General features: G+C 46.4%; 1 protein-coding gene across 1 annotated transcript; it reads right to left on the bottom strand.

Moving 5' to 3' along the window:
- Nucleotides 1-10,823: 10,823 nt before the first annotated feature.
- Nucleotides 10,824-12,979, bottom strand: PRR15 (proline rich 15). The gene has a single exon (XM_032774891.2). The coding sequence runs from the start codon at nucleotides 12,748-12,750 to the stop codon at nucleotides 12,394-12,396; it is 357 nt and encodes a 118-aa protein (XP_032630782.1). The 5' UTR covers nucleotides 12,751-12,979; the 3' UTR covers nucleotides 10,824-12,393.
- Nucleotides 12,980-26,331: the final 13,352 nt, after the last annotated feature.

The following is a 26,331-nucleotide window of genomic DNA, read 5'->3' as shown; positions in this document are numbered from 1 at the left end:
AGAGTCCCCCATCTGATAAATATAGCCTACATTCTTTGGCCTTCTTCTAACAACTTCTGTAAAAGGAGCCACTTTGAGTGATTTCCTTTGGGATTTATTACTACAACAAGTATATCAGGGGTACAGAAGTGTCATGTCTTATGGGACTGTGACCATTATTTAAGGACACTGTTTACAAGAGATTGAGGGTACATTTACAGGGGGATTAAAGCCCCTCGGCACAGCCGCAGCTGGCCTGGGTCATCTGAGTCAGGCTCATGGGTTTTTTCATCCCCATGTCACTCCCAGACCCCACCCCAAGTGAGCCATCTTAGGCCTTAGGTCTAGCAGGAAGGTTTTACCAGTTACACAGATATAATTAAACAGATATCACCCTCCTCCTCCTGTGTGAACACTCTTATTAGTGGTCAGTGGTTTAAAAATTGTACCCCAAAGACTTTCCCATGTAGACAAGGCCCAAGCTTGGGGAGCCACTAGAAACAGCAGAGGGAAAAGAAAGGCGCTGCCCGCTGGAACCAGCTAGTCCCTTAAAGCTAACAGACTTTAGAATCTCCAACAGGACACAAGTTCCTTCCAAAGGGTGCAGCCTAAGAGCTTGTCAGACCAGCCTATCCCAGGGGTGGGGAGATCACTTTTATTGCTTTATAATTGTGGTGAATATTTATATTATTTGAACATTATACAATCTTATATATCTGTCAGCAGTGTGACATGCCAGCCAACCTGTGCATATCTCAGACCCACTTTATCAAACACCCGGCAAGCAAAGATAATTTTTAAAATGTATTTTGTGACCCAATGCATGTGCCTGCATTTCTGCCACAAGACCACAGCTACTGTCAGGTACCTAATAGGCACTCTTGTGACAATTTATATTTATACAGCATCTTTTATCCAGAGGGATCCCAAAGCACTTTGCAGATTGTCTGCATAGGAATCAGTATGCAATTCACAGAAACACAGCCACCTCTGAAGTGAAATGTAGCAGAAATATAACAGCATGCAGCAGCACTACATGACAGTGTGAAAAGGAGGTGGCAAGATTCATTTGAATTGCAGTGAAGTTAGGGAGGGCACCCAGAACTTATCAAACAAATTTGGAATTTAATCCGGACCTCCTCCTTTTTGTGAAAAGCATTCCCTGCTCTGCCAATGACTTCCTGTGGCCAAGTCATGTATCCTCACTGTGTCTCAGGTCCTCATGGGTAAAATGGGAATAACAGTATTTTCTCCGCTCACAGGATAAATACAATAAAGGTCATGGGGAACTCAAATACTTTGGTATTCAATGTAAGTACCTTACATAGGCAGGCTACTGGAACTTTAATAATACTGACATGTTATCAGGAAGAAGAGCTCTGGATGGCTTGAACGCTTATCTCTCGCACTAACAGATGTTGGTCCAATAAAAAACATTACCTCACTCACCCTGTCTCTCACATTATCAGGACCTTAGCTTTACATCTCATCTTTCAGATAACAACTTTCTGCCCTAAACTCCATGATTCAGTACTAACAGAGGATGGAGGAGTGCCACCTACTGAATGACTCGTCCTCTTCTGACAGTTATTCCATGGCAGTCTTTCACTCCTGTACTGACTGGGTTTGGACCTTTATAGTCTGTGGGGTGGGTGAGACTGCACAACTACCTGGTAAAGCAACACAGCCACATCATTAGGTGTATTTTTTTTTATAGCATCTGGGCAAATTCACAGGAAAGATCAAAAACACATTGTGAAAAAACATCTGCCTGCAGTAATCAATAAGAGAACAAACACGACCATCAAGCCTGATGGAAATGACCCAGAAAGGGCTATTAGCCACCAATATCAGGAGGGGGGTGGGAAAGATGACCCACTTACCTGGCTCAAGCAAAATTTTGGGTAAACAAACTGGTCTTGCACCATCCCTTCAGGCCATCATGTTGGGATCTGAAAAACCAGCAAGGAGAATGAGTTCCAGAGGTAAGAACCCTCCACCAAGAACTACTTCTCTTCCTCCAGCCCCAGTCCATATCTGGGATGCAGAATGAGGTGTCCAGTTCAGGATTTCAGCAGAATGCCTCCAGGATTTACCTTCTTTATCACAAAAGACACTGGCTCACTACAGCTGCAATTGTCAGCTCATTGTATACCCTGAAATCCCAAGGGTATGTTTCCCCTCAAAGTACCAAGATGCAAGTGACTTGGCTACTAATAAGAGCAAGAAAGTGTGTCCACTAAATTGCCACAAAAGGAACAGATCTTCATCTGAGCTCTATAATGTGCAAACATTAAAGGTGAGATTTTCAGAAGTGCTCAGCATTGGCCCAACTCTGGTCGCACTGAAGTCAAGGAGGAGTTTTAAAGCCCAGTGACACCCTCAGAGATGCTTATTGCATGGGCAAGGGCAATCCCTTCTGTATTTGCTCTCAACCTCTCCATATATTTAATAAGCTAATAAAATTGTTTGATCAAGCAGAACTGGCACTTCTCCAAATGCCTTGTGAGTTGAATCCTGAGTGAGCCTCATCATAACACATCAAAACAAAGCTACTGAATCATGGGTTAAATTAGATTGAAACAGATGGGGGACCTTGCACTGCACCAGCTGACCACAGCATTGCGCCCACAAACCAAGGAGCAGAGGAGCCAGGCTCCCCATGACTTTTAAACCTTCCATTCAACAGCTTTTTTCAGATTAAAATCTTTATGCTTAATTTGCTGTTAAAGCAGGTACTACTTCTTCTCTCAGAACTCCTGTAATAGCCTGGGACGAGGAATGGCAGGTTCAGAACACTGGGGTTTCTATTCAGAGCCTGCTTGCATTATATTTCACCTTGAACTCTCAAGGGATTCTCCATTCAAACCTAAAAGCATTTATTGAGACATCAAAGGCCAAATTTTCAAAAGGTTACATGCTTGCCATATTGCATGTGGATTTGCACACGTCAGCTCATGCATGCAAATACCCAAGGTGTACCGACAAGTGAATTATCTGCATACAGTTGTGACCATCTGGGCGCTATGTGGGCATACCAATAACACATTTGCAAGGACTCTGAATAATTTAGCCTATATTTGCACTACTGTGTGTGTGTGTGTAAGTAAAATTCTTACAATCCTTGGTACCATATACTGCAGCCACTATACAGTCAGAAAATGCCAGAAAGAACCAATGACGCCTGTGCAAGTGTCCCTCCATGTCCCCTCGGAAACATAACTTAGGTCTTCATTATAACAGTTCAGACCTAAAAATGATTTACGAATAGAATCATCCTGCTGTTTTTACTCTACACTGGCAGCTTTTGAAAGGTGTCAAATGACTGCTTCTTGACACTGGGATTTGCAGGAAGCAAACATTTTTAAAGCATTTGAATAGCTTTTAATTAAATGGCTTTTGATTGTATTGACTGAGGGTGTGTCTTCTCCTGGCTGGCCAAGGGAACAGGTAAAGGCCATGGCAGTAACCAATACCAAAACACTGGGAAAAACACACATTTCAGGGCTTATAACTGACTTGGGCTGTTGGTCTGTCTTTCTCTCAGTAGAGACAAAAGGAAAGAGAAGATTTCTCTTGGGTTTATGAAGAAAGCTGCTTACAAGTACAAGCCAATCTGGAGAAAGAGAACAAAGGAACAATGGCTTTGCAGAAATGTTATACTACAGTCTGACTGAAAAAGTTTCACTGAAAGATTCTTTGAGGAAGAATTATGAACAAGAGCTGGAAAAGATCAACTAGCAGCTGGAAGGCAAAAATAGCTGTTGGGAGAAGAGGAACTCTCCCTTGAGCATGAATGCTTTAAAACACAGAAAAAGAAATTCATACATTAGCATGCAGTCATCTGGTATGTGCCATTATGGAAAACTATCATGTGCTATTTATTAACCCAATGATGACTGCTCTGTGCTGTAGCATTTAACATACTTGTCATGAAGATAGTTTTGATTGGAAAAGTGTCATACCCAGCTGGCACTAAAGTGACATAGGCTTTGTCTACACTGGAAAGTTTTATCAGTTGTACAGGTGTCTTTATATTGGTATAACCCCCTTTGTGGACACATTTATTCCAGACAGTATAAGAGTACACTGTTTCAATTTAAGCTTAACCCCTACCCCAGAGACATAAACTAAACCAAAAAAAAGGCCCTCTTGATTTACGCTTAAAAGTCAGGTCAAGGTATCTGTGTTGGTCAGGGGTTGGGAAAACCACACCCCTCACTTACACAGCTATACCAACCTAACCCCCAGTGTAGATGCAGCTTTGGTGATGGATGAATGCTTCCATCAACACAGGTAACTTTGAGGAGATGGCATTCATGTACCAATGGAAAATTCCCTTCCATCAGTGTAGGATCTGTTTACACTATAGGTTATACTAGCACCATAGCCACACTAACATTGTTTTGCCAGTATAGTCTGTGTAGTGTTTTGAGGCAGCCTTATACTGGAATAAAAGCACCTATGAGGAGGGTTATATTGGTATAATTAAATCAGTTTCAATTCTCACCCTAGGTTATACCAAAACTTTTTTTTTTAATAGGATACCTAAGGACTACAAGTCCCATTGCAAGTCAATGAGACGTGTTTTCCTAAGTCATTCAGGCACATTTTAAAATCACACCCATGCTTTATAATATGCAGTCTATCAGTAACTGTTTGCTAGAGATATGCAGAATCTGCACCTTATTGCCTGGATAAGTGATGGGCAAACTTCAAGAGGTTTGGAGAATCACTTAGATAAAAACCAAAAATTTTAGAATGCTCATCTGAATCTTAATCCACATTTCATTAGAAGTTGGTTTTCTGAGGCAACCTTCCATGTAGTCTAGTTTCCATTCTCAGACATCAACAAATGTGCATAGCAAGTGGAGATGCAGCTACTTATATAAGATCTGAATTTGACCCTACAGAGTTATCTGTAAAATACAGATAATACTTATCTACTTTTGGGAGTGTTATAAGGATTAATGTTCAGACCTCTGTGCTATGGAGAAGTAAAACACTATGCAAGTTGCTAAGTATTATTAAAATTGGGTGTGTGGTTGTGAGGTGGGTTGTATAGGCATCCTTAAAGTTTATTGAAGCCTAAATTTTACAGTTGATGGACACGGCCAATTTCTCCCTTAGTACAACAAAAAGCAACTGGAAAGCTTATTCAAATGGATGAATAGTGCATTAAATCACCTGTCAAAATTGCCTGTACAGTAAACCATAGTCACAGAAAAATAATATTGACTTCTACATAATGCGTAAGGGAAAAAGTGATTGTCTGTAATTGCAAAGATAGCGTTTCTAGGTTTTAGCATTCAAATCAACGTAAGAAGTTGTGGAGAGGCGGACAGTAGTGTTTGAAACTATAATGCTGTACATTGCTTTCTTGACATAGTAGTTTCCCATTTCAGACAATGGGATGGTATTAAAACCTGCTAAAGCATGAACAAGATGAATTTAAATATATTGGATATAGTTATTCAAACTGGATTCAAGCAGGACACCGGAGATACCACCCTAGGCCACGTCTACACTACCCGTAATCGATGTATCGGGGATCAATTTACCATGTCTCGTCTAGACATGATAAATCGATCCCTGTCTCATCTAGATGTGATAAATCAATCCCCGAATCGACGCTCATACTCCCCCTCGGCAGGAGGAGTAAGCAAAGTCGATGGGGGAGCCGCAGCGGTGAACTTACCGCTGTGAGGACAGCCAGGTAAGTCAAACTAAGATACTTTGACTTCAGCTACGCTTTAGCATAGCTGAAGTTGCGTATCTTACATCAACACCCCCCACAGCGTAGACCAGGCCCTAGTCTTGCAGGAAGTGCTAAGGTATCTTTAATACACAAGAGAAGGACTACTTGTGGTTTTATGCCTCTTGATAAAGACAGCATCATCGCATGCATCATGATCAATCTTGACATCATACCAAAGAAACAAACCAAAACCCATGTTAGTCTGTTCCCTTCCTTTAGTCAGTGGTTGAACCCACAATATTCAGTTTCCAGAAACTTGTCTTGGTTCTTTTTTAAAAAGATTTGAAATTAACTGCTCTGGGTTTGGCCCTTGAAAATTTATCCTGTACCTGTAACTATTGCATTTAAAGAAAATTCTACCTTACTAATCAATTTCAGAACTGAATATAGAGTCTGCTGGTAGCATTTAAGGAGGATATTCGGTGTTTTTTTCAAAAGCATGCAACATTGTTCTAACTCTGCTCCCGCTTATGTTAGAGCAGTTGGGGCCAACACTGAGCTTTTTTAGAAGGTCCAGTCCTGGAGAACACCTCTGGAGATATGCAATCACAAGGGGCTGCAAACCTGGGAGAATATTCATAGATCTCAGGTAGGTGTATTTACAGCACCTAATTTAAGGCTCAATTCAGCTTCCATTTTACATCACTGGCAAAATTTTCTGCAGTTTCTATAGAGAAGAGTAAAATTGAGCTCTCTCTTTTTTTCTTGGCCATTGTGTACCAGATCCTGCAAACACTTATGCATGTAAATAATTTTATGCTCTTGACCAGCCCCATTGAAATCAATGGTATGGTTCACCTGTGTAAACATTTACAAGATTGGGAACAAAATGTGGGCCTGAAAAATTGAGCTCTCGGCGTGGAATGGAAAAACAGTGGTGTTAAGAAAAGGCCATGTATCTGCAACAGTAGAATGAACAGTATGTCTATTTTCTGATTTGCACAAAATGTGTAGGTTTGTATTTCTTTAACTGTTATTGCTATAAAGGACTGAGTTTTTAACTCAGGGTTGACTGCTCAGAGCATAAGTGCGAGAGTGAGCTAGAGCCTGCAGTTGTTCACTTAAGCAATAGTGAGCTGTTCCTAGGAATAGGGGAAAGGATTAAAACTGGAAAAAAGGTGTTCTTGCAGATACAAAAGGAGACATGGCAAAGAAAGCCAGGCGCTCAAGAGCAAAATACTTCTGGTATCAATAAACTGTACGTATCAAGTGTCAAATATTATGAACTGTCATCCCAAATTGTGCAAAGTCTTACACTTATCTTTACTCATGTGAAGTTTCCTATTAACTTCAGGGGGGATTGCTCATTTGAGCAAAGGTACTCAGATAGGACCAGGGCCTAAGGTTGTTATAAGTTTGTATTCCAGTGCACACATATTGCTTTGTCTAGGTCAGGGGTCAGCAACCTTTCAGAAGTCGTGTGCCGAGTCTTCATTTATTCACTCTAATTTAAGGTTTCGTGTGCCAGTCATACATTTTAATGTTTTTAGAAGGTCTCTTTCTATAAGTCTCTAATATATAACTAAACTATTGTTGTATGTAAAGTAAATAAGGTTTTAAAAATGTTCAAGAAGCTTCATTTAAAAATCAATTAAAATGCAGAGCCACCTGGACCGGTGGCCAGGGCCGAGGCAGTGTGAGTGCCACTGAAAATCAGCTCATGTGCCGCCTTCAGCACCCGTGCCATAGGTTGCCTACCCCTGGTCTAGATAAGTATTTAAATGTGTGTGTTAATTCCAATTCTTTGGAAGGAGCTGCTCATCATTACGATTCATTTGAAATCTACATTCAAAGATCTGTTCCTATTTTTAAGATGTTTGCAAAACTCCACCCTGACTTACCGTAGGTTAGTGGTAGGAGGGGGAAAGGTTCCTCACGTGAACATGAAGCTCAAGGGAATAAAGGAGGATATGATAGGGAGGTTGTTCCGCCCAATGTAGAAATTCTGCACCAAAGATTATTCCATGGTTAAGAAAGAAAGAACAAAAGAAGAAAAACACTGGGAGCTGGGTTCCCAGCTTTGCTGCCAGACACTCTGGAGGACTAGCGGGCATGACATCACAAGAGGCTGAAAGCTGAGCTGCTGCTCTCAAAGGATAGTTAAGGCATGTTGATCCTTCTGTTCAATTCAGGGTTGGGTATATAGTTGCTCAGATTTCAACCTCTTCCTTGTGATATTATCCCACTAACTCTCCACAGAAAAACAAGACCTGACATTTCTAATGTAAAACAAGTCGAATCTGAACTATACAAATATAATTTAGAAGCAATAAAAGGCACAAGTAATCCCACTATCCCTTGTGATTCACCTTACATTAGCTCCTCAGGGACAAACATCTCAGCAGCATTAGATGTTGATTCCTTTAAATTTTTGCAGACCTTGGGGCTTCATAGGAGTCAAATATGACTTTTTCACATGAAGTCACTCTCCACAGGTGGAGAAGGGGGCCTCCTACTGCCCTACCCAATCTTCTTTGCAACAGGAGTGAGCAGCAACCTGACCAGCATACAGTAGGAAGGAATGAATCACCAGCCAGTTAAACCCTGTCTTCCCCTGCTGTCCTTAGTTCAGCAGGTGCAGGACTGATTAGGCTTTAAGGTAACATTTTGCAAGGTTCTTAATAAAGCTTCTTCTCATTTTTTGAATGTTGATTTTTGACCCTAAAAAGTTCATTTCTTTAATCAGTTCAAATTCTTAATGATACTTAGATTAGGAGTAATTACAAAGCTACCATGCAGAGTTAAATTGAACCACATCTTCCTTCTCTTTGCAATTACTTTTTTTTAAAGTTGTCCAACTTCCTGGATTTCCTTTCTTAAAAAAGGTGGGGCAGGAAGAAGGGGAATATATAAGTATCTTGAATACAATTTTCCCCCCATAGGCATTTATTGCATAGAAAAACATTCTTTGGCCTAGCGATCTCCAGCACTGCCCCCTCACCCACTCTAAACTGGAAAGAAAGCCTCCTTAGGAGTGACAAGATTTCCATACAATTATTGCATAATTAATATGATGATATATTTGCTAGCATTGTGTAAAATCTGGATGCACTTATGCTAATTAAACCAGTGGGTACAGTGGTTATAGGGGTTGGTAATAGGATACAGAACCTTTCACCTCTAGAAATGTGGCCCAAATGTATTACTGCCTGGAAGTTCATGGCCTCTGTGCAATTAAATGACGGTCACAGCTCATTTTCTAATGGATAAATTCAGTTTGTTAAAAGCCACCATCAACACTAACAGCACTTTTCTTTTTGATAGTCTCAGTGGAGAAGCAAAGGGCTTGACTGAGCTGGGAGTCAGAAATTATTCCCTCCCACCCCTCCAGCACCCAGGGCTAAAGACAGGAAGATTCTTGCTATCCAGGCTGTTTTGAGGTAAAATGACTTCACAGTCTGCCTGCCCTGAGCTCTTACTCATTTATAACATGGGACTTTAAAAATATGACAACATGATGTTTGATAATTGGTCAGATGTTGACCAGTACTGGCATTAAACCCTAACAGCAACATTTTGAACATCCTAGCCGAATTCTAACAACAACAACAACAAAGAATCCAAACATAATATTTTGTGGCTGTCTAGAGAGTTTCCATTGTTGAACTCAAAATGTTGTACAAACAGTAGGGATTATTCTCATTTTAGACAAGATAGATGAGGCACAGAGGCTCTAAGTGACTTGTCAAATATTACATAGTCAGCCAGCTGTAGGATCAGAAATGGAAGCCCCACTGATCAGCACTAAATCCTGTTGAATATCTTGCTGTCCTAAAAGGATTTGCCAGGCCTTAAATACAAAGGAATAATGATGGCTTCCCTTCCTTTCCCCGACTTCTCCCATGTAGTGCAGGAATTCGCTGTACTCTGATGCTATACTCACAGACTTTAAGGGCAGAAGGGACCATACTCTGATCTTCTGTACTTTGCAGGCCACAGAATCTCACAGTGGAACTGGGAAGACTGGCTTTCCTGGCCTCTTTTCAGGAGGACATAGTGTTACATTTTCTCAATATCCAGCTGCACTTTAAGAAGGACAGGGAGCCTGTATGATAAGCTCAGGTAACATGAACCGAGCCAGCGCTTGGCATAAGAAGACTAAGCAATTGCTTGGGGTCCCCAGAGCAGCTCAAGGCCCACCCCCTCATTCACTTTTTATTATGTATTGCGGGTTGAAGGGGAAATATTCCTGCTTAGATCCCTCAATGGGCTAGCACTGCCACTGCACCCTCTACTTCTAAACAGCAGTGGGCCACTTGTCAAAATTCACTGAGTAACCCAGAGATTTCTATGATCTTGTAGTAAAAGGACACCCACTGCTGAATCACACTTTGTAAATCAGTGGAGGGGAGGTTGTTTTTTAAGTAGAATCTATATGTGTAAAGGGTGGGCTGTGGCAGGGATGGGGGAGAGAAGGAGGGACTGCTATATCTAGAAACACTGAAGAGGATGGGAAGGGAAACAATCCCATTTAAGCCTTTTCCCCACAAATGCTGCACTATTACAGTGCATGAACAGCAACTATTTAACAGCATGAAGTAATATGAGCGCACACTTTTACAAAGTCATTGATCTGACCAAGTTCTTTGATAGCAGAAGCGTTACTCAGGCAAGAGATTTCTAAATATCCCCAGAGGTGGACAGAATAAGTGACATTTGTCACAATACAACTGGGAAGTCTGGCTTTCCTGGCCTCTTTTCAGTAGGACATAGCCTTACATGCTCCAGATAGAACCCCATCTGAAGGTTAATGGACCACCTACTTACAACATTCACTATTTACTTTTCTGAAGAGAAGTACTCTGTTGTCCCACTTCAGCAACAGTAAATTACTTGCTTAATCTAGACTAGTTACTCAGAAATCATAGTACATGGAATTTCAGGAGGACTGACTAAAGCCTATTCAATATCACAACCACATATTAATTCTTAGAAGTTTCTAACACATTGAGAAAGAAGTTTCAGTCTCTGCCGCATTGATTTGTCTTTAGTCCCGCTTATGGAAAGTGATTTTGACTATGCATAGTTTAGTTTGGTTTTAGATTTTCAAAATCAGTTTTATTTACCTTAGATACTATAAATAGACAGACATTTTTCCACTCTAGTTTTCCTCATTACATCTCAGTGTCTCAGTAGATGTGTTTTGGCTAATGGCTTGGTTTGTGATAGGGCCTTTCTGAAAACTCAAGGGATGTTTGAGATTTCAGTTATTAGGAGAATCAGTAGTTCCACTTCGTGCTTGATTGCAACCAGCAGAAACCTTAGGAACCTTGAGCCTGTTTTCATAGGGATAAAGGCTGAGACCACCATCATCATCACCAATAGCTATTTACATGTTAATGAGCGTTCTTGCTTTTAGTGTTGGCTTTAAACATACTAAACACAACGCTGTTCAACATTACCAGAGTTACTGTCTCCCTAAAAGACATCTACATTTTATCACCCAATTTCTTTGGTTGAGTTTCATTAGACTGAAGCCATCAGTTACCAGAGAACCATATTACTAAATGCATTGTGTACCTTACTTAGTGAGCTGAATGACAAATCTGAACAGCTCTTCTCTACAAGAAAATTACAGTCACCTCTTGAGCAATTCCTTGTAATTACCTAGAAGTTTGGTGGGAGCGGGGAAGGATGGAGAGAGAAATTCTATTCCAATATGCAAGAGGCAAATCCTAACACTTAGATAGGAGCAGGGGAACACAAGTGCCTCTCTCTTACAATAACCCTCTTATGACTCACTGAATGTAAGAGGGATTCGTTTACTCTTTTGCTTGAGGTACCTACTAGAGGCAAACAGAACCAGGATTGTTAGAGATCTACCGGTACCCCAGAAGTTCTTTGCCTTGAATTTAGGTAAGAATACTTCAATCTCATTCCCTTTAAGAGAGAGACTATGTTAGTATATTAGAGCAATTAACAATCCCCTTGGTCAAAAAGCTGAGAAAGGATAGCCACCTATTTGGAAAAGCTACTGCAAAGGGGAGCGGGGGTCAGCCGTCTGGAGGGACGTAGGTTGCCACAACAACATATTATAGTCTACTGTATTGTGAATGTAATAGAATGTTCCTATCCTCTTCCTAGACTTTGGTTTATAAGCGTTATTAATTTACACAGCACGGGAGTAATTTATGGCAGTGCATTGTCTTAGTCACGCTAGTAGCCTCTTTGCACATTCTAATTCCGACCAAGAAAATCTCCATTTACATTTCAGCTTTATTTCATCATTAAAACTCATCCCCATTTGCTTGAGCTATTTTTGATCAAGAAAGGTACCCGCCCTACCCACTAAAATAAGCAGCAGGGCAGCGCTGGTCAGCTCCAGCCAGCGAGGGTGATATTCCAGTCCAAAGTGCAGCAGCCAGGAACAGAGACACAGGGCGCTGGGATTATTTTTGTTTCCAAAATTCGGAATCCGAACAAGAGAATAGGTTCATCCCTGCCCTGGTTACGGCGGGGTCACCACGACCGCTGGGGAGAGAAGGCCTCCTCCTAGCGACGAGAGGCACCCGAGGCGTTTCCGAAGCAGCAGGTGTCTCCTCCTCTAGCCCACGCGGAGTCACGGCTCCTTGGGTGGTGGAGGAGCGAGAGCTGGGGGACTGGCTGCAGGGGCCAGTCTCGCTCAGTCGGAGGCTGTACGCTGCAGACAGCCCCAGCTATTGTCTCTCCTCGCTGGGGTGGTTGGGCGCGCTGCCCTCGAACAGCTTGGGGCTCTCGGCCAGCAGAGGGGCTCGCACCTTGCGCTTCTCCTTGAAGCGGCCGGAGCGGGAGATTTTCAGGTTCCTGCGGCTGCTCCCGCCGCCGCCGCCGCCGGGCTTCTCGCCGAACTTGGGCTCGCTGCCGCTGAAGTTGGGCTGCTGGTTCTCCCGAGCGTCTGGGCCGGGCGGCGCCGGCGGCAGGGCGGGCTCAGCCGGGGGCGGAGGTGCTCCAGCCACCGGCCCCTCTGTGGCTTTTTTCCTGCTGCTGGTCAGCGCTTTCCACCAGGAGCCCGTGGCCGCGGTGCTGTCAGCCATCTTTTCCCGGCGCCCAGCCACCGCCGCCGGGGCAGGAGGCAGCCGCTCACCGCTCCGGCTCGGCTCACCTGGGATGCGACCACGTGCGAAGCAGGGAAGTCCCCGGGGCGCTCGCGGCGCGGCTCCTGTGCGGGAGAAAAGGATAGCGAGTGACTGAGCTGCCGGGGCAGGAGAGCGGAGCAACTGACCGGGCTGGGTAGAAGGAGACGGAGAGGGCCCGAGGCCAGGCTGGCAGGCAGCCTGCCCTGCTCCGAGTCACATAGGCAGGGTGTTCTCTGCGCGGGGGCTGGCTCTGAGCCCGAACCTACCTGCTGACTACATGCCAGCCGCTGCCACAGGAACTGGGCTGGGCTTCAGCGCCCTTTCAGCCCCAGGTGCCTCTATCACCTGAGCGGGGTCACTAACTGCAGGAATCAGAGTGGGGTGAGCTGCCTCCGTGAAGGGGGTTGTGGTATAGTCACGATCACAGCGCTGGAACTAAGGCTAACACAATGAAAGCGCTTATTCCCAGCGCGCCCCTTCCTGCAGTTCTTGAAGGATCAAGTAACCACCACTTAAGTCATTAGGAATTAGGAGCGCATCAGGTCTCAAGACCGGTCCCTATTTTGCAGGGATCTTCGTATGACAGTCGGGACAGACTAGGCAGGCGAGGTAATCTCTTGTTATGGACCAACTCGTCCACCTGCCTAGTCTCTTTCATACCCTGGGATCAGCAGGGCTACAACATTGCTGCAAACAACTCCAGACTGAGGACGGACAAGTCCCTGATATTCTGTCATAAGCCCTAGAAGTTCTTAGATTCTTAGCGTCGCAAACCACCACCATTTCCCTGATGTAGAAGATACGGTTGATACAGATTTAGACCTTTGACTAACCTAAACACAAAGTAGCGATGAGCCGATTCATCTCATTCATTTGGAGTCAATAAAAGCCCCTGCTGTGGAGAGTTAACCCTACCCCAAGTTTTGCACGTGTGCAGATCACTAGTAACTGGGGACTTTGCTTCAGCTTTTCAACCAGAGTATCAGATACTTAGCAGAAGTCATGAGTGCTTCTTTGCTCTGGGAGAGCGAAGCCAAAGATCTTGTGCTAGTGCCACTATTGCACAAGTCATAGCTCCTCTCAACACTACAGTACGTCCACCAAACCAGAGCGGCAGGTGCAGACACAGGCCAGATCAAAATTCAGTTCCGAGTTTGATGGATTTCTTATTCTGGTTTTATCCGAGCCAAGCTCCCCGCTCCCTTATCCGGGCCATTGATCCCCCGCCAAAGGTTATTCACCTCTGGCTGCACATAGGATGAACTGCACACCCAGGGTCTCCGTCCCACAAGATCCTGCCCTCCTGCTTTACATCGCAACTCCAAAGCCACCGAGAGAGAGAGAAGAGCCATTACATACAGAGCCGGTTTAGCCCCAGCTAGTAAACCAGAAAGCTCGCACAAGGCCAAACCCATCAGGACCGCACCAGGAGGCTTGCCTCGCCTCTAGCAGTGGCGTGAACAGAAAGGTTAAGAAGGGACAGGTTCCTTGTTCTCTAGCCTGGGGTTAGAGCAGCCCATCCAGACAGCAGCAGGCTCGTGCAGGGGTTCTCAGACTTTTGTACTGGTGACCCCTTTCACATACCAAGTCTCTGAGTGTGCCCCCCCTTCTACATTAAAAACACTTTTTATATGTTTAACAGGATTATAAATGCTGGAGGCAAAGCAGGGTTTGGAGTGGACCCCAACAGTGTGTGACCCCCCCCATGTAATAACCTCATGACCCCCTGAGGGGTCCCAACCCCTAGTTTACAAACCCAGGGGCTAAGGGAAGGTGCAGCAGATGACCCGCTGCCAAGTGGCTGCATCCCTGGCACCCCCACCTGCAGCGCCCCCTGAGAAGCTGCCCCCACCCACAGGAGACGCAGGGGGTTGCCCGCGCAGTGTGTCCTATTCCTTGGGAAGAGCAAGCAGCCAGCCAGCCCGGGACCCCAGCCTGGGCATCAGCCAGATAGGGTGACTAGATAACAAGTGTGAAAAATCAGGAGGGGTGGGGTGGGGAATAATAGGAACTTATATAAGAAAAAGACCCAAAAATCAGGACTGTCCCTATAAAATCGGGACATCGGGTCACCCTACAGCCAGGTGCAGCTGAGTTCGACCATCAGCGGCAATTGGCTGCACGAGCCCAGTCACCTGAGGCAAGTCAGCGTCTGCCGGAGCCCCAGCTGGACCGGCGGCGCAGGGGAAAGTTTGGCAGAGGGGCTGGGCCGGGCCGGCCGGGCCCGACCCGCGGGAAGGGCGTTGGGCAGAACGCAAAACCCCGCCGGGCGAGCGCCCCACCGGCAGCGCTTGGCTCGGAGCCAGCGGCGGCGAGCGAGCGTGGCCGGCAGAGCAGGGAAGGACCCTGGCGGGAAGCGGAGGGAGGCACCTGCGCGCGGGGGCAAAGCCGGGCCGAGCTCTCACTCACCGGGCGGGAATCTGCGAGGCTCCCTCCGCCCTGGGGCCCGCGCCTGCAGGGGGTGCCGCGGCGAGTGTCCCTGCGGGGCGGAGAGCGCAGGTAGCCGGCTCCCGTCCCCGGGGAAATCCCGCTGCCAGCGCAACAGGCTGCTGCTGCCAGCGCCGGCGGAAAGAGCCCGGGACCGACCTTCAGGCGCCCGCCCGCCCGCTTTGCAGGTGAGCCTCGCAGCCGCACCTTAACAGGCCAGTCAGGCAACGTCCGCTGGAGAAGCCACCCTGCACCTCACCATCCCTCCGGGGCGGCCGAGACAGGCTGCGTGGCGAACGCGTTTCAAGGGACACTTGGTTTCGCTCGCCCGCCCGCCTCGTTTTCTGTAGCCCGCCCGGCCGCGTACCTAGCGTGTGAGCGGCAGGCAGGTGGTGGAGGTGAGCCCATTGGCGCTCCCCCACGGCGGGGAAGCTCATTGGCTGCTGCGGAGCCCGGCCCGGCGGGTGGAACCGCAGCAGGGCCGCTCTCAGCTCCCGGGACGGAGAGGCTGTGGCTCGCGGGTCGTCTCCGGAGACCAGCCTGAGCCTAGCGCCGGCACAGCGCAGCGCAGCGCAGCCCAGCCCTGGGGCTCGGGGTTTGTTTGCGCTGAGATCAGGGCGCCAGTTCTAAGCACGGTGCAAACACGTGGGGAGAGACCGCCCCTGCCCCACAGTGCTCCCGCCACAGCTGTGACCGGGGAGGGCATGTGGCCGGCCAAAGTGACACCTCAGCCCCAGCGAGGCAGGATTGGAGCCGCTAGGCAGCGCAGCCCAGCAGAGGCCCTGGCTTCACAGCTACAGGACGCATCACGCCGGTCGCAGGGAAGGATTTTCTTTTTCGTTTGTTTTCAAAGTAGAATCCTCCCCTCCCCTCCCCCTGCCCCATAACAAACATGCTCTTGATGATCACAATGTATAGTACAGTGGCTCCATTCAAGCCCCCGCTATGTTAGCCATTATATAGGTATTAAACAGTGTTTTCCCCAGGAATTGAAATGGGGGGGGGGTCAGGGCTTATGGGGGTGAGACCGCGAAGGTGAAGGTGGGCTGCATGGCACCCTAGTAAAAACTGAAAAAAATGTTTCATGACCATTTTATTAGATTTAACTCATGTTTTGAAATCATCACACAAATTAAAGTTGGCTACTCAAGCATTCTATGAAGCACTACATCTACATCCTTCTTGGTTTCTTGTTATAATTTTGCGCAACTCTGTTAATGAACATCTTGAATGCAGTACATTCATCTCTGGTGGCTGCTCATGTGTCTGATACTACCATTCCTTCAACTGATAGGCTCATTAGTTCATTCACATGATTAGGCAGAAGGCGACTTCTTTCAGAACACAAAATTCTATTAAATGATGAAAAAGACCACTCAGCTGTAGCTGTTGTGACTGGGAGTAGCAAGAGATGAATTCCTACCTCTTTCATCCCAGGAAATGTAGCACAAAGATCATGTTGAGCCACTAATGATGATAAAAAAGAAGTTGAAGTCAAATCTTCATTCATTCATCGTATGATATTCCACTCTGTGTTCAAATTGTCTATTCTGTCCTGAGCACATGGCAGTCCCATTGCTGGCAGGGGCTCACTCCACTCAACTGTTGTTGTTTTATAGGACAGAGATCTGTAAAAGCTATGTAGAGGTTGAGTAGAATCTAGAAGTTGCTGTTGTAGATTTTTAAGAATCAAGTCTGTGTATTTTTTCAGTTGTCTTAACAAACACTTGTCCTCTTTACTCAGCTTCTGGACTGAAGTCTTTGCTTCTTCCAGTACTTTTTCAATGGATAGCTCTCTCATTGATCCAAATGTAGCTTCTATTGCTGGACAAATATCTACTACTGTTGTAGCAGATGCCTGGATGGCATTGTTTAACAACCCAAGTGGTTTGTTTCAACAGTAGACTTACAAGAGAGAGAATGGCAATAGTCTTCTCTGAACATAGTAGCAAAAATAATCCACCAGCCTCACTACTTAGATCCATCCCATCTTGGTAGATACTTTCCAAAGTCAGTAATAGCCACTGGAGAAATTTTAAGACAACAGCCAAGGATCACTCATGAGAAAGCCAGAGAGTTTTCCCGGGTTGGACTAATTTGAACTTCAGTCTCAGTGTATCTTCCATATTTTCCAAGATATTCCATCTTTTTGGACTCTTGCTGAAAAAGGAATATAATGAAGACGTTACATTTATAGCTTTTTAAATGTCTTTTGAAGAGTCTGCAGCTCATACTAGCGCTAGTTGGAGTAGTTTGCCTCTGCAGTGAGTATGGGAAAGACTAGTGTTACACTTTTCTCTGAGCAAAGCTTGTACTCCACCATGTCTTCCAGAGAAGTTTGCAACTCCATCAAATGCACAAGCAGCCATCTGTTTGGGGTCCAACTGACAAGCATTTAACTCTTCTAAGATGTGAGTTGTCACAGATGCAGCCAATGTGTCTTCTATAACTTGAACATCTAGAAATGCATCTACTGGCCTACCACTGACATCAAGTGTAATGTACACAATGACTTAATACGTGATGCCCATTTGCATTGGAGCATTCATCAGCCATGTATGCAAAAGTTTTGAATGTGGTGAGAGAGTTCTTCACTTTTTCAACTGTTGAGTCTTTCACTGCTGCACCACATGCTTCTGGCCAGTCAGCTGAATTTCTTGCAGAAAGATAGTGAGCATTTGCTGGTCTTGTTCAGAAACAGTGTTCAACTTCAAGGATGAACAAGTGACAATGCATTTAACACTGGCCTCCAGTCTGTAGTGTGTGGTATCTCTTGCATAAATAGAAAGTATGATGCCACAGCCATGTTTGTTCGCATGAACTGTGTTGTCTCCAGTATTCTTAACAGTATTCTTAACACTCGCCGCTGTTGTCCTTGGTCAGTGGAGACTGAGTTCAGAGGTGCTTTCACATGAGTTCACCTCCCAGGTCAGGGGTAAGAAGGCACCTTGCTCATTCCTCCAGCTGCTCACTGTTCTCTCTGGCCACCATTGTTTGTTGTGCCACTGTTCACTTCATTGCTCTGTTGCCAATGGCCCTGCGCTGTCACCTTCTGCTGCCACCTGTCACTGTGACCGCTGCGAGTACTTGTGACTCAAGCAGACCATCAAGCAAAACACCTGTCCCCACCCTCTCTCTTGATGCCCTCTTGATGTCCTCAGTCAGCACAGGCTAAGTACAGTTCTACTGCCTTTTACTCATACAATAAGAATAACAGCACTTCATCTTGTCCCCCCCCCGTTCAAGTTTGTAACCCAACCACAGTCAAAATCTATCACTTGGGCAACACAGCTCTGTTTGCTGGATACCTAGGTAGATAAGGTGTGAATGTAAATACAATCTGGTCCTGAAGCCTTTTCCGCCTCCCCAGCTCATCACTAGCAGTCAGGGAGAGCTCATTTAGACTTTGCTTATGAATCATATTTGGAAATTATTAGATTGGTCAACATCACCAAAATAAATCCACTAACATTGTCATAAAAAACAACAGCTGTATAAGGAAGCTAGTCTATGTTCACACTTCTCAAATCTATTATACTTTTTCAGATACATGTATTTTGTCATACACTTTATATGCTTTTAAAGTGTATATTAATGTTTCAATTTCAGTTCAGATGTCCAAACAATCACTAAATTGGGAACACTGCATGTAACTAGTTCACAAAACGGGGAGGGGGGGGATTCAGAGAGGGTGTAGGCATATACAAAGGACTGTCCCTAAAGAACTCACAATCTCTTGTGGTGTTACCCCAGTCCTTTAACTGGATCAATGTGAGTGGACCTTTGAAAGCCCCATTGATGGCAGATCTACATCTGCCTGCAGCACTGGGATTAAGACAAACACAAGTGATGGGTTTGAGAAAATACTATTTTTTTGGCTAAATATCTGCTACCCCCAATGCCTCCTGCTACTGATTTGCTGTGATGCCTACAAGAAGTCTGTCAAAGGCCTTGTCTACACTTGCAAGTTGCAGCGCTGGTGAAGGGGTTACAGCGCTGCAACTTAGCAGGTGTCTACACTTAAAAGCTCAGCCAGCACTGCAACTCCCTGTCTGCAGCGCTGGCTGTACACCTGGGTCTGCTTCCGGTGTAGCGAGACCAGCGCTGGTGATGCAGCGCTGGTCATCAGGTGTGGACACTCACCAGCGTTTTTCTTGGCCTCCAGGGTATTAGGACTTATCCCAGCATTCCTTTTCAGCCTCTCTGGTCAGGCTTAGCACTCCACTGCCCTGGGCTCAGAGCCTGGAGAGGAGGGAGAGCGGGGCTTGCCGGAGCTCCGTCCGGGAGAGCGGGGAGAGCGGGGTTTGCCGCGCTCCGGCCGGGAGAGCGGGGAGAGTGGGGCTTGCCGGAGCTCCAGCCGGGAGAGCGGGGAGAGCAGGGCTTGCCGGAGCTCCGGCCGGGAGAGCGGGGCTTGCCGGTGCTCCGGCGCGGAGAGCGGGGTTTGCCACGCTCCAGCAGGGAGAGCGGGGAGAGCGGGGCTTGCCGGAGCTCCGGCCGGGAGAGCGGGGCTTGCTGCAGCTCCGGCCGGGAGAGCCGGGAGAGCGGGGCTTGCCGCAGCTCCGGACTGGGGCTCAAGTGGGGGTCCGAGCGAGCTCTGGGCTCTGAAGTGACCCCGAGGGACCAGGCTGTAACTTTCTGCTCCGTGACACCCCAGGGTGTCCTCAGAGCGCTGGCTGGGTCACTCAAGTCTCCCCCAGGTGCCCCGTCCAGCTGGACTCGTTGCAGGGGGCCGGCGGCTCTGAGGTTCACTCCCAGCAGCCGAGGAGGCCGGGGGGCTCCCCCCAACAAGCCAGTGTGACCCTAAGGGGGCTGACGCGCTGCAGCCCCCCACCCCCAGAGCTGGGAGCACGCACCAGGCCTGTGTCTCCATCCCAGTTGGGTTCGGGGGTGTCTCCCCACGCTAGGGCTTGCCCGGTGCTTGGGCGGCTGACAGTCCCCTCTTTTCTCAGCTGGGCAACCCACAGCCGGAGCTGCCAGGGGGGCTGCAGCAGGGCTGGGGGTTGAGGCTCCGGTGGGCAGAGTCCTCAGTGCTCCCAGTGCCCAGCAAACACCCAGTGTCTTGCATTCCCGCCCCTGGGGGAGGCATCACTCCCAGGACGAAGTGGGAATGTTCTCAACGTTGTCTCTGAAGATGGTGTGTGCCTCAGTTTCCCCTCTGTGCGACTCGATAGCTAGGTGATGCAGGATAAGGTGCAGCGACCCCTAGAGGGCAGGGGTGATGGCCGACGGTCTGCAGAGAACGGCCGACACCCTGTAGCCGGCAAGGGTGGTAACTGACGGGCCCCCTGCACTGCAAGGATCAGCCAGACGTGCTGGAGAACAGACCAGGTGCCCTGCTGGCCCGGGAAAGAGACAAAGCCGGGGGCAGCTGGAAGGGGTCAGTCTCCTGGGACTCGGGGGAAGGCCCCTGGGCTCTGCCCCCCCACCCCCAATGCACTTTGCTGAGTGTCCCTGGTGGGTGCTAACCAGCCCTGTCCTACGCTTTTCTGTGATCAGTGGCCACTGGCTGCTCTGCTCCTGGGGGACTGGGTGAATTTTCTCTGTGATTTTTTTCCCCAGCACCTGGTCTGCCTTAACCCCCCTGGCCAGCAGGTACTGAAAAAGCCAGACAGGGACCCAGCCTGACCCCCCCCCCCCCACGAGCCCCGTGTTCAAGATGTGTTCAGACAATGGTAGACATGCAGGCAGACCACTACCGTGGATGCCTCAGTCCATCCCAAAACTCAGCACATTGTGCCCCAATGTTTCCTCAAAACACCCTTCTCCAGCATCCTGGTGCTTACCACCACCAACTGCCCCCAACACCAGTACGTTCACCTCACAGCCCTGATAACTACGACCGTTACCCAATGCACTCAACACCCATCACCATGCAGCATTTTAATCCCCAAGTGCAGCAGCAGGCAGTGCCCCAAGTGCAGAGCAGGCAGTGCCCCAAGTGCAGCAGCAGGCAGTGCAGAGCCCTCAAGGAAGAACATATTCAAACCTGTGAGTGTAATGCTAATCACCGTACCCCCCTTCCTGTTTTATGTATTGTATTTTTAATAAAGGATTTCTTGTCTTTTTATTCACTGTTTATTATTACAGAAACTGTAACATCTACTACAAGTAAAAAATAGGAACTGCAAATCAATGAAACCACTGCAAGTAACTGCTGTGAGCAATGCTCTTAACTGCAGTGGAAGGCACCCAACATTACTGTTGGCTTTCAGCCTCAAAGTGCTCCTTTAAGGCATCCCTAATCCTTGAAGCACTGTGCTGGGCCTCTCTATTAGCCCTGCTCTCTGGCTGGGCAAATTCAGCCTCCAGGCGTTGAACCTCGGAGGCCCATTCGTCACTGAAGGTTTCACCCTTCCCTTCACAAATATTATGGAGGATACAGCACGCGGTTATAATCGCTGGGATGCTGCTTTCCAACACGTGTAGCTTCCCGTAGAGACTTCTCCATCTCCCCTTCAAACGGCCAAAAGCACACTCCACAGTCATTCTGCACCGGCTCAGCCTGTAGTTGAACCGGTCCTTGCTCCTGTCAAGCTTCCCTGTATACGGTTTCATGAGCCAAGGCATTAACGGGTAAGCGGGGTCTCCAAGGATCACAATGGGCATTTCGACGTCCCCAACTGTGATCTTACGGTCTGGGAAAAAAGTCCCTGCCTGCAGCTTCCTGAACAGGCCACTGTTCCGAAAGATGCGTGCATCATGCACCTTTCCAGGCCATCCTGTGTAAATGTCAGTGAAACGCCCACGGTGATCCACAAGCGCCTGGAGAACCATTGAGAAATACCCCTTCCGATTAATGTACTCGGATGTCAGGTGGGGTGGTGCCAGAATAGGAATATGCGTCCCATCTATTGCCCCTCCACAGTTAGGGAAACCCATTTGGGCAAAGCCATCCACAATGTCCTGCACATTCCCCAGAGTCACGGTTCGTCTGAACAGGATGCGATTAATGGCCGTGCAAACTTGCATCACCACTATTCCAACGGTCGACTTTCCCACTCCAAACTGGTTTGCGACCGATCGGTAGCTGTCTGGAGTTGCCAGCTTCCAGACTGCAATAGCCACCCGCTTCTCCACTGACAGGGCAGCTCTCAGTCTCGTGTCCGTGCGCCGCAGGGTTGGGGCGAGCTCAGCACACAGTCCCAGGAAAGTGGCTTTTCTCATCCTAAAGTTCTGCAGCCACTGCTCGTCATCCCAGACTTGCAGGACGATGTGATCCCACCACTCAGTGCTTGTTTCCCGAGCCCAAAGGCGGCGTTCCACGCTGCAGAGCACGTCCGTTACTGCCACAAGCAATTTACTGTCAGGTGCGTCAGCCGCATCTATTTCATCATCTGAGCTCTCACTGTCACTTTGGAGCATAAGGAATAGCTCCACTGCCAGACGTGATGTGCTGGCAACATTCATCAGCAATGTCCTCAGCAGCTCAGGCTCCATTTCTCTCTGAAATCGCGCGACAGACTCACAATGGCACCAAACAGCTGAAAAGGGAAGCGATGCACCACGGTGGTTGAAACAGGAAGTGGAATGACCCGCACCCTTCCGTCCCCTTCCCACAACCCACAGCGACAAAATGGGACGAGGTGCTCTGTGGGATAGCTGCCCACAATGCACCACTCACAACAGCGCTGCAACCAGTGCAAGTGTGGACACACTGCAGCGCTGGTCGCTGTCAGTGTGGACACACTGCAGCGCTGGCCGTACACAGCTGTACGAGCACAGCTGTAACGGCCAGCGCTGCAAAAGTGTAAGTGTAGACAAAGCCAAAGTGTATCTTAGAAAAAGGATTTGAAAGAGAAGAAGGTAGTAGTTGTCTTACGGATTTGATCAGGTAAGGTGCTCTATGGGTATATAACAAAACACAGGGCTACTAACAATGGACAGTTGTTGTCAGCTAAATTACCTGAATACCTATAGATCCCAGTCAGCTTTTCACATGTAGAGCGTGCATGTAAATGACATGCTTTTCCAGAAGAATTAATATGTTGCAGTTTTGAAGAAAAATCTTTAAATCCACTCACTCTCACTCTTTAAAAAATTACTGCAGTGAACCCCCCAAAAATAAGAGATAGCACACAGTCTAGTAATTCCAGCAGAGAGGGTGGGAATCAAGATTCTGAGTTGCTGTATAACCTCGGGTAAGAAATTGACTTGTGCCTTAGTTTACTCAGCAGGAAAATGGAAATTGTTTGTCTATACCACTGGGTGTAGCGAGGATAAATTAATCAACATTTGTCTTCTGAGTTTTATCAATGTCACTGTCACCAAGTAATGAATTAGACCCATATGGATAGGCCACACTAAAACTCATGGGAAGGAGAATATTTGGTAGAAATCATACCTGGCAGCAACAGGCTTAGTAAAGACACATTAGCCTACCCTACAGAATGGCAGTAACAGGAGGCTTGTGTAGACTGTGATTCATTGGTAAAAAATCAGAAGGATCTTAGCCATATGGCTTAACATGGCTTTAGTCTCTCTCCTGCACCAGCAGGCTGAACATAAGAACAGTCAGACCAAAGGTCCATCCAGCCCAGTATCCTGTCTGCCAACAGTGGCCAATACTAGGTGCCCCAGAGGGAGTGAACCTAACAGGTAATGGTCAAATGATCTCTCTCCTGCCATCACTTCCACCCTCTGACAAACAGAGGCTAGGGACACTGTTCCTCACCCATCCTGGCTAATAGCCATTAATGGACTTAACCTCCATGATTTTATCTAGTTCTCTTTTAACACTGTTATAGTCCTAGCCTTCACAACCTCCTCAGGCAAGGAGTCCCACAGGTTGACTGTGCGCTGTGTGAAGGAAGAAAAACATCCTTTTATTCGTTTTAAGCCTGCTGCCATTAATTTCATTTGGTGGCCTCTAGTTCTTATATTTTGGGAACAAGTAAATAACTTTAACTTATTCACTTTCTCCGCACCGCTCATGATTTTGTATACCTCTATCATATCCCCTCTTAGTCTCCTGTTTTCCAGGCTGAAGAGTCCTAGCCTCTTTAATCTCTCCTTATATGGGACCTGTTCCAACCCCCTAATCATTTTAATTGCCCTTCTCTGAAACTTTTCTCCTGCCAGGATATCTTTTTTGAGATGAGGAGACCACATCTGTATGCAGTATTCAAGATGTGGGCATATCATGGATTTGTGTAAGGGCAATAAGATATTCTCCGTCTTATTCTCTATCCCATTTTTAATGATTCCTAACATCCTGTTTGCTTTTTTGACTGCTGCTGCACATTCCGTGGATGTCTTCAGATAAAAACTATCCACGATGACTCATAGATCTCTTTCCTGATCTAGCTGTAGCTAAATTAGCCCCCATATATGTATGTACAGTTGGAGTATTTCTCCAAGTTGTGCGATTACTTTAACAGTTTATCCAGAAAATTTCATTTGCCATTTTGTTGCCCAATTCACTTAGTTTTTGTGAGGTCTTTTTGGAAAAGTTCTTCACAATCTGCTTTTTGGTCTTTAACTACTTGAGGCAGTTTAGTATCGTCTGCAAATTTTGCCACCTCACTGTTTACCACATTTCTCCAGATCATTTATGAATAAGTTGAACCGGGAAGGGACTGACCCTGGGAACAGTCGCTAGTTACCCCCTCTTCTGAAATTTTACCATTAATTCCTACCCTTTGTTCCCTGTTTTTTTAACCAGTTCTCAGTCCAGAAAGGATCTTCCCTCCTTATCCCATTGGCACTTTAATTTACATAAGAGCCTTTGATGAGGGACCTATGTTAAAGGCTTTCTGGAAATCTAAAGTACATCTATGTCCACTTGGCATCCCCCTTACTCCACATATTTTGTTGACCCCTTCAAAACTCTGGCTGATTAGTAAGACATGATTTCCTTTACAAGAACTACTGTTGACCTTTACTGCCCAAAATTTTTATGTGAGTCTTTAGACTCTATGCAGTGAAATGCCTCTGGGGCCCGCGGTGACTTTTATCTGTTAAGTTTATCAATCAATTCCAAAAACCCTCCTCTAGTGACAACTTCACATCTGTGACAGTTCCATCAAGATTTGTCACCATACAAAGGCCGGCTCAGGTTGGGATCCACTAACATCTCAGCCGTTGAAGACTGAAAGCAAGAATTCCATTATTTCTCCACAATGACTTTATGTCTTTTAAGTGCTCCTTTTGTATCACCATCATCAAGGGGCCCCCCTGGTTGTGTAGCAGGACTTCCTGTTTTCTGATGTACTTTAAAAACATTTTGTTATTACCTTGGGAGTTTTGGCTAGTGTTCCTTCAAACCTTCTTTGCTTTCTTTATTACATTTTTACACTTAATTTGGCAGTGTTTAATGCTCCTTTCTATTATACTTTGACTTTCCATTTTTTAAAAGATGCCTTTTATCTCTCACTGCTTCTTTTACATGGTTGATTAAGCCACGGTGGCTCTTTTAAAGGTTTTTTTTTTTACTGTGTTTTTAAATTTGGGATATACATTTAAGTTGGGCCTCTATTTTGGTGTATTTTGAAAAAGTTCCATACAGCTGCATGAATTTCACTCTAGTCACTGTACTTTTATTTTTTGTTTAACTAACCTCCTCATTTTTGCATAGTTCCCCTTTCTGAAATTAAATGCCACAGTGTTGGGCAGCTGAGGTGTTCTTCCCACCACAGGAATGTTAAATGTTGTTATATTATGGTCACTATTTCCAAGCGGTCCTGTTATAGTTACCTCTTGGACCAGATCCTGCACTCCATTCAGAACTAAATAGAGAATTGCATCTCCCCTTGTGGGTTCCTGTATCAGCTGCTCCAAGAAGCAGCTGTTTAAAGTATTGAGAAACTTTGTCTCTGCATTTTGTCCTGAGGGGACATGTACTCAGTCAATATGGGAATAATTGAAATCCCTCACTATTGTTGAGTTCTTTATTTTGATAGCCTCTCTAATCTCCCTTAGCATTTCATTGTCACTATCCCTGTCCTGGTCAGCTGGTGGATAATAGATCCCTACTGTTATATTCTTATTAGAGCATGGAATTACTATCCATAGAGATTCTTTGGAACGTGTGGATTAATTTAAGGTTTTTACTTCATTTAATTCTACATTTTCTTTCACAAACAGTGCCATTCCCTCTCCTCCCCCTCCCCCTGC

This window comes from Chelonoidis abingdonii, chromosome 2, assembly GCF_003597395.2.
Source record: "Chelonoidis abingdonii isolate Lonesome George chromosome 2, CheloAbing_2.0, whole genome shotgun sequence".
Taxonomy (NCBI): domain Eukaryota; kingdom Metazoa; phylum Chordata; order Testudines; family Testudinidae; genus Chelonoidis; species Chelonoidis abingdonii.
This window is presented reverse-complemented; position numbering and strand designations above follow the sequence as displayed.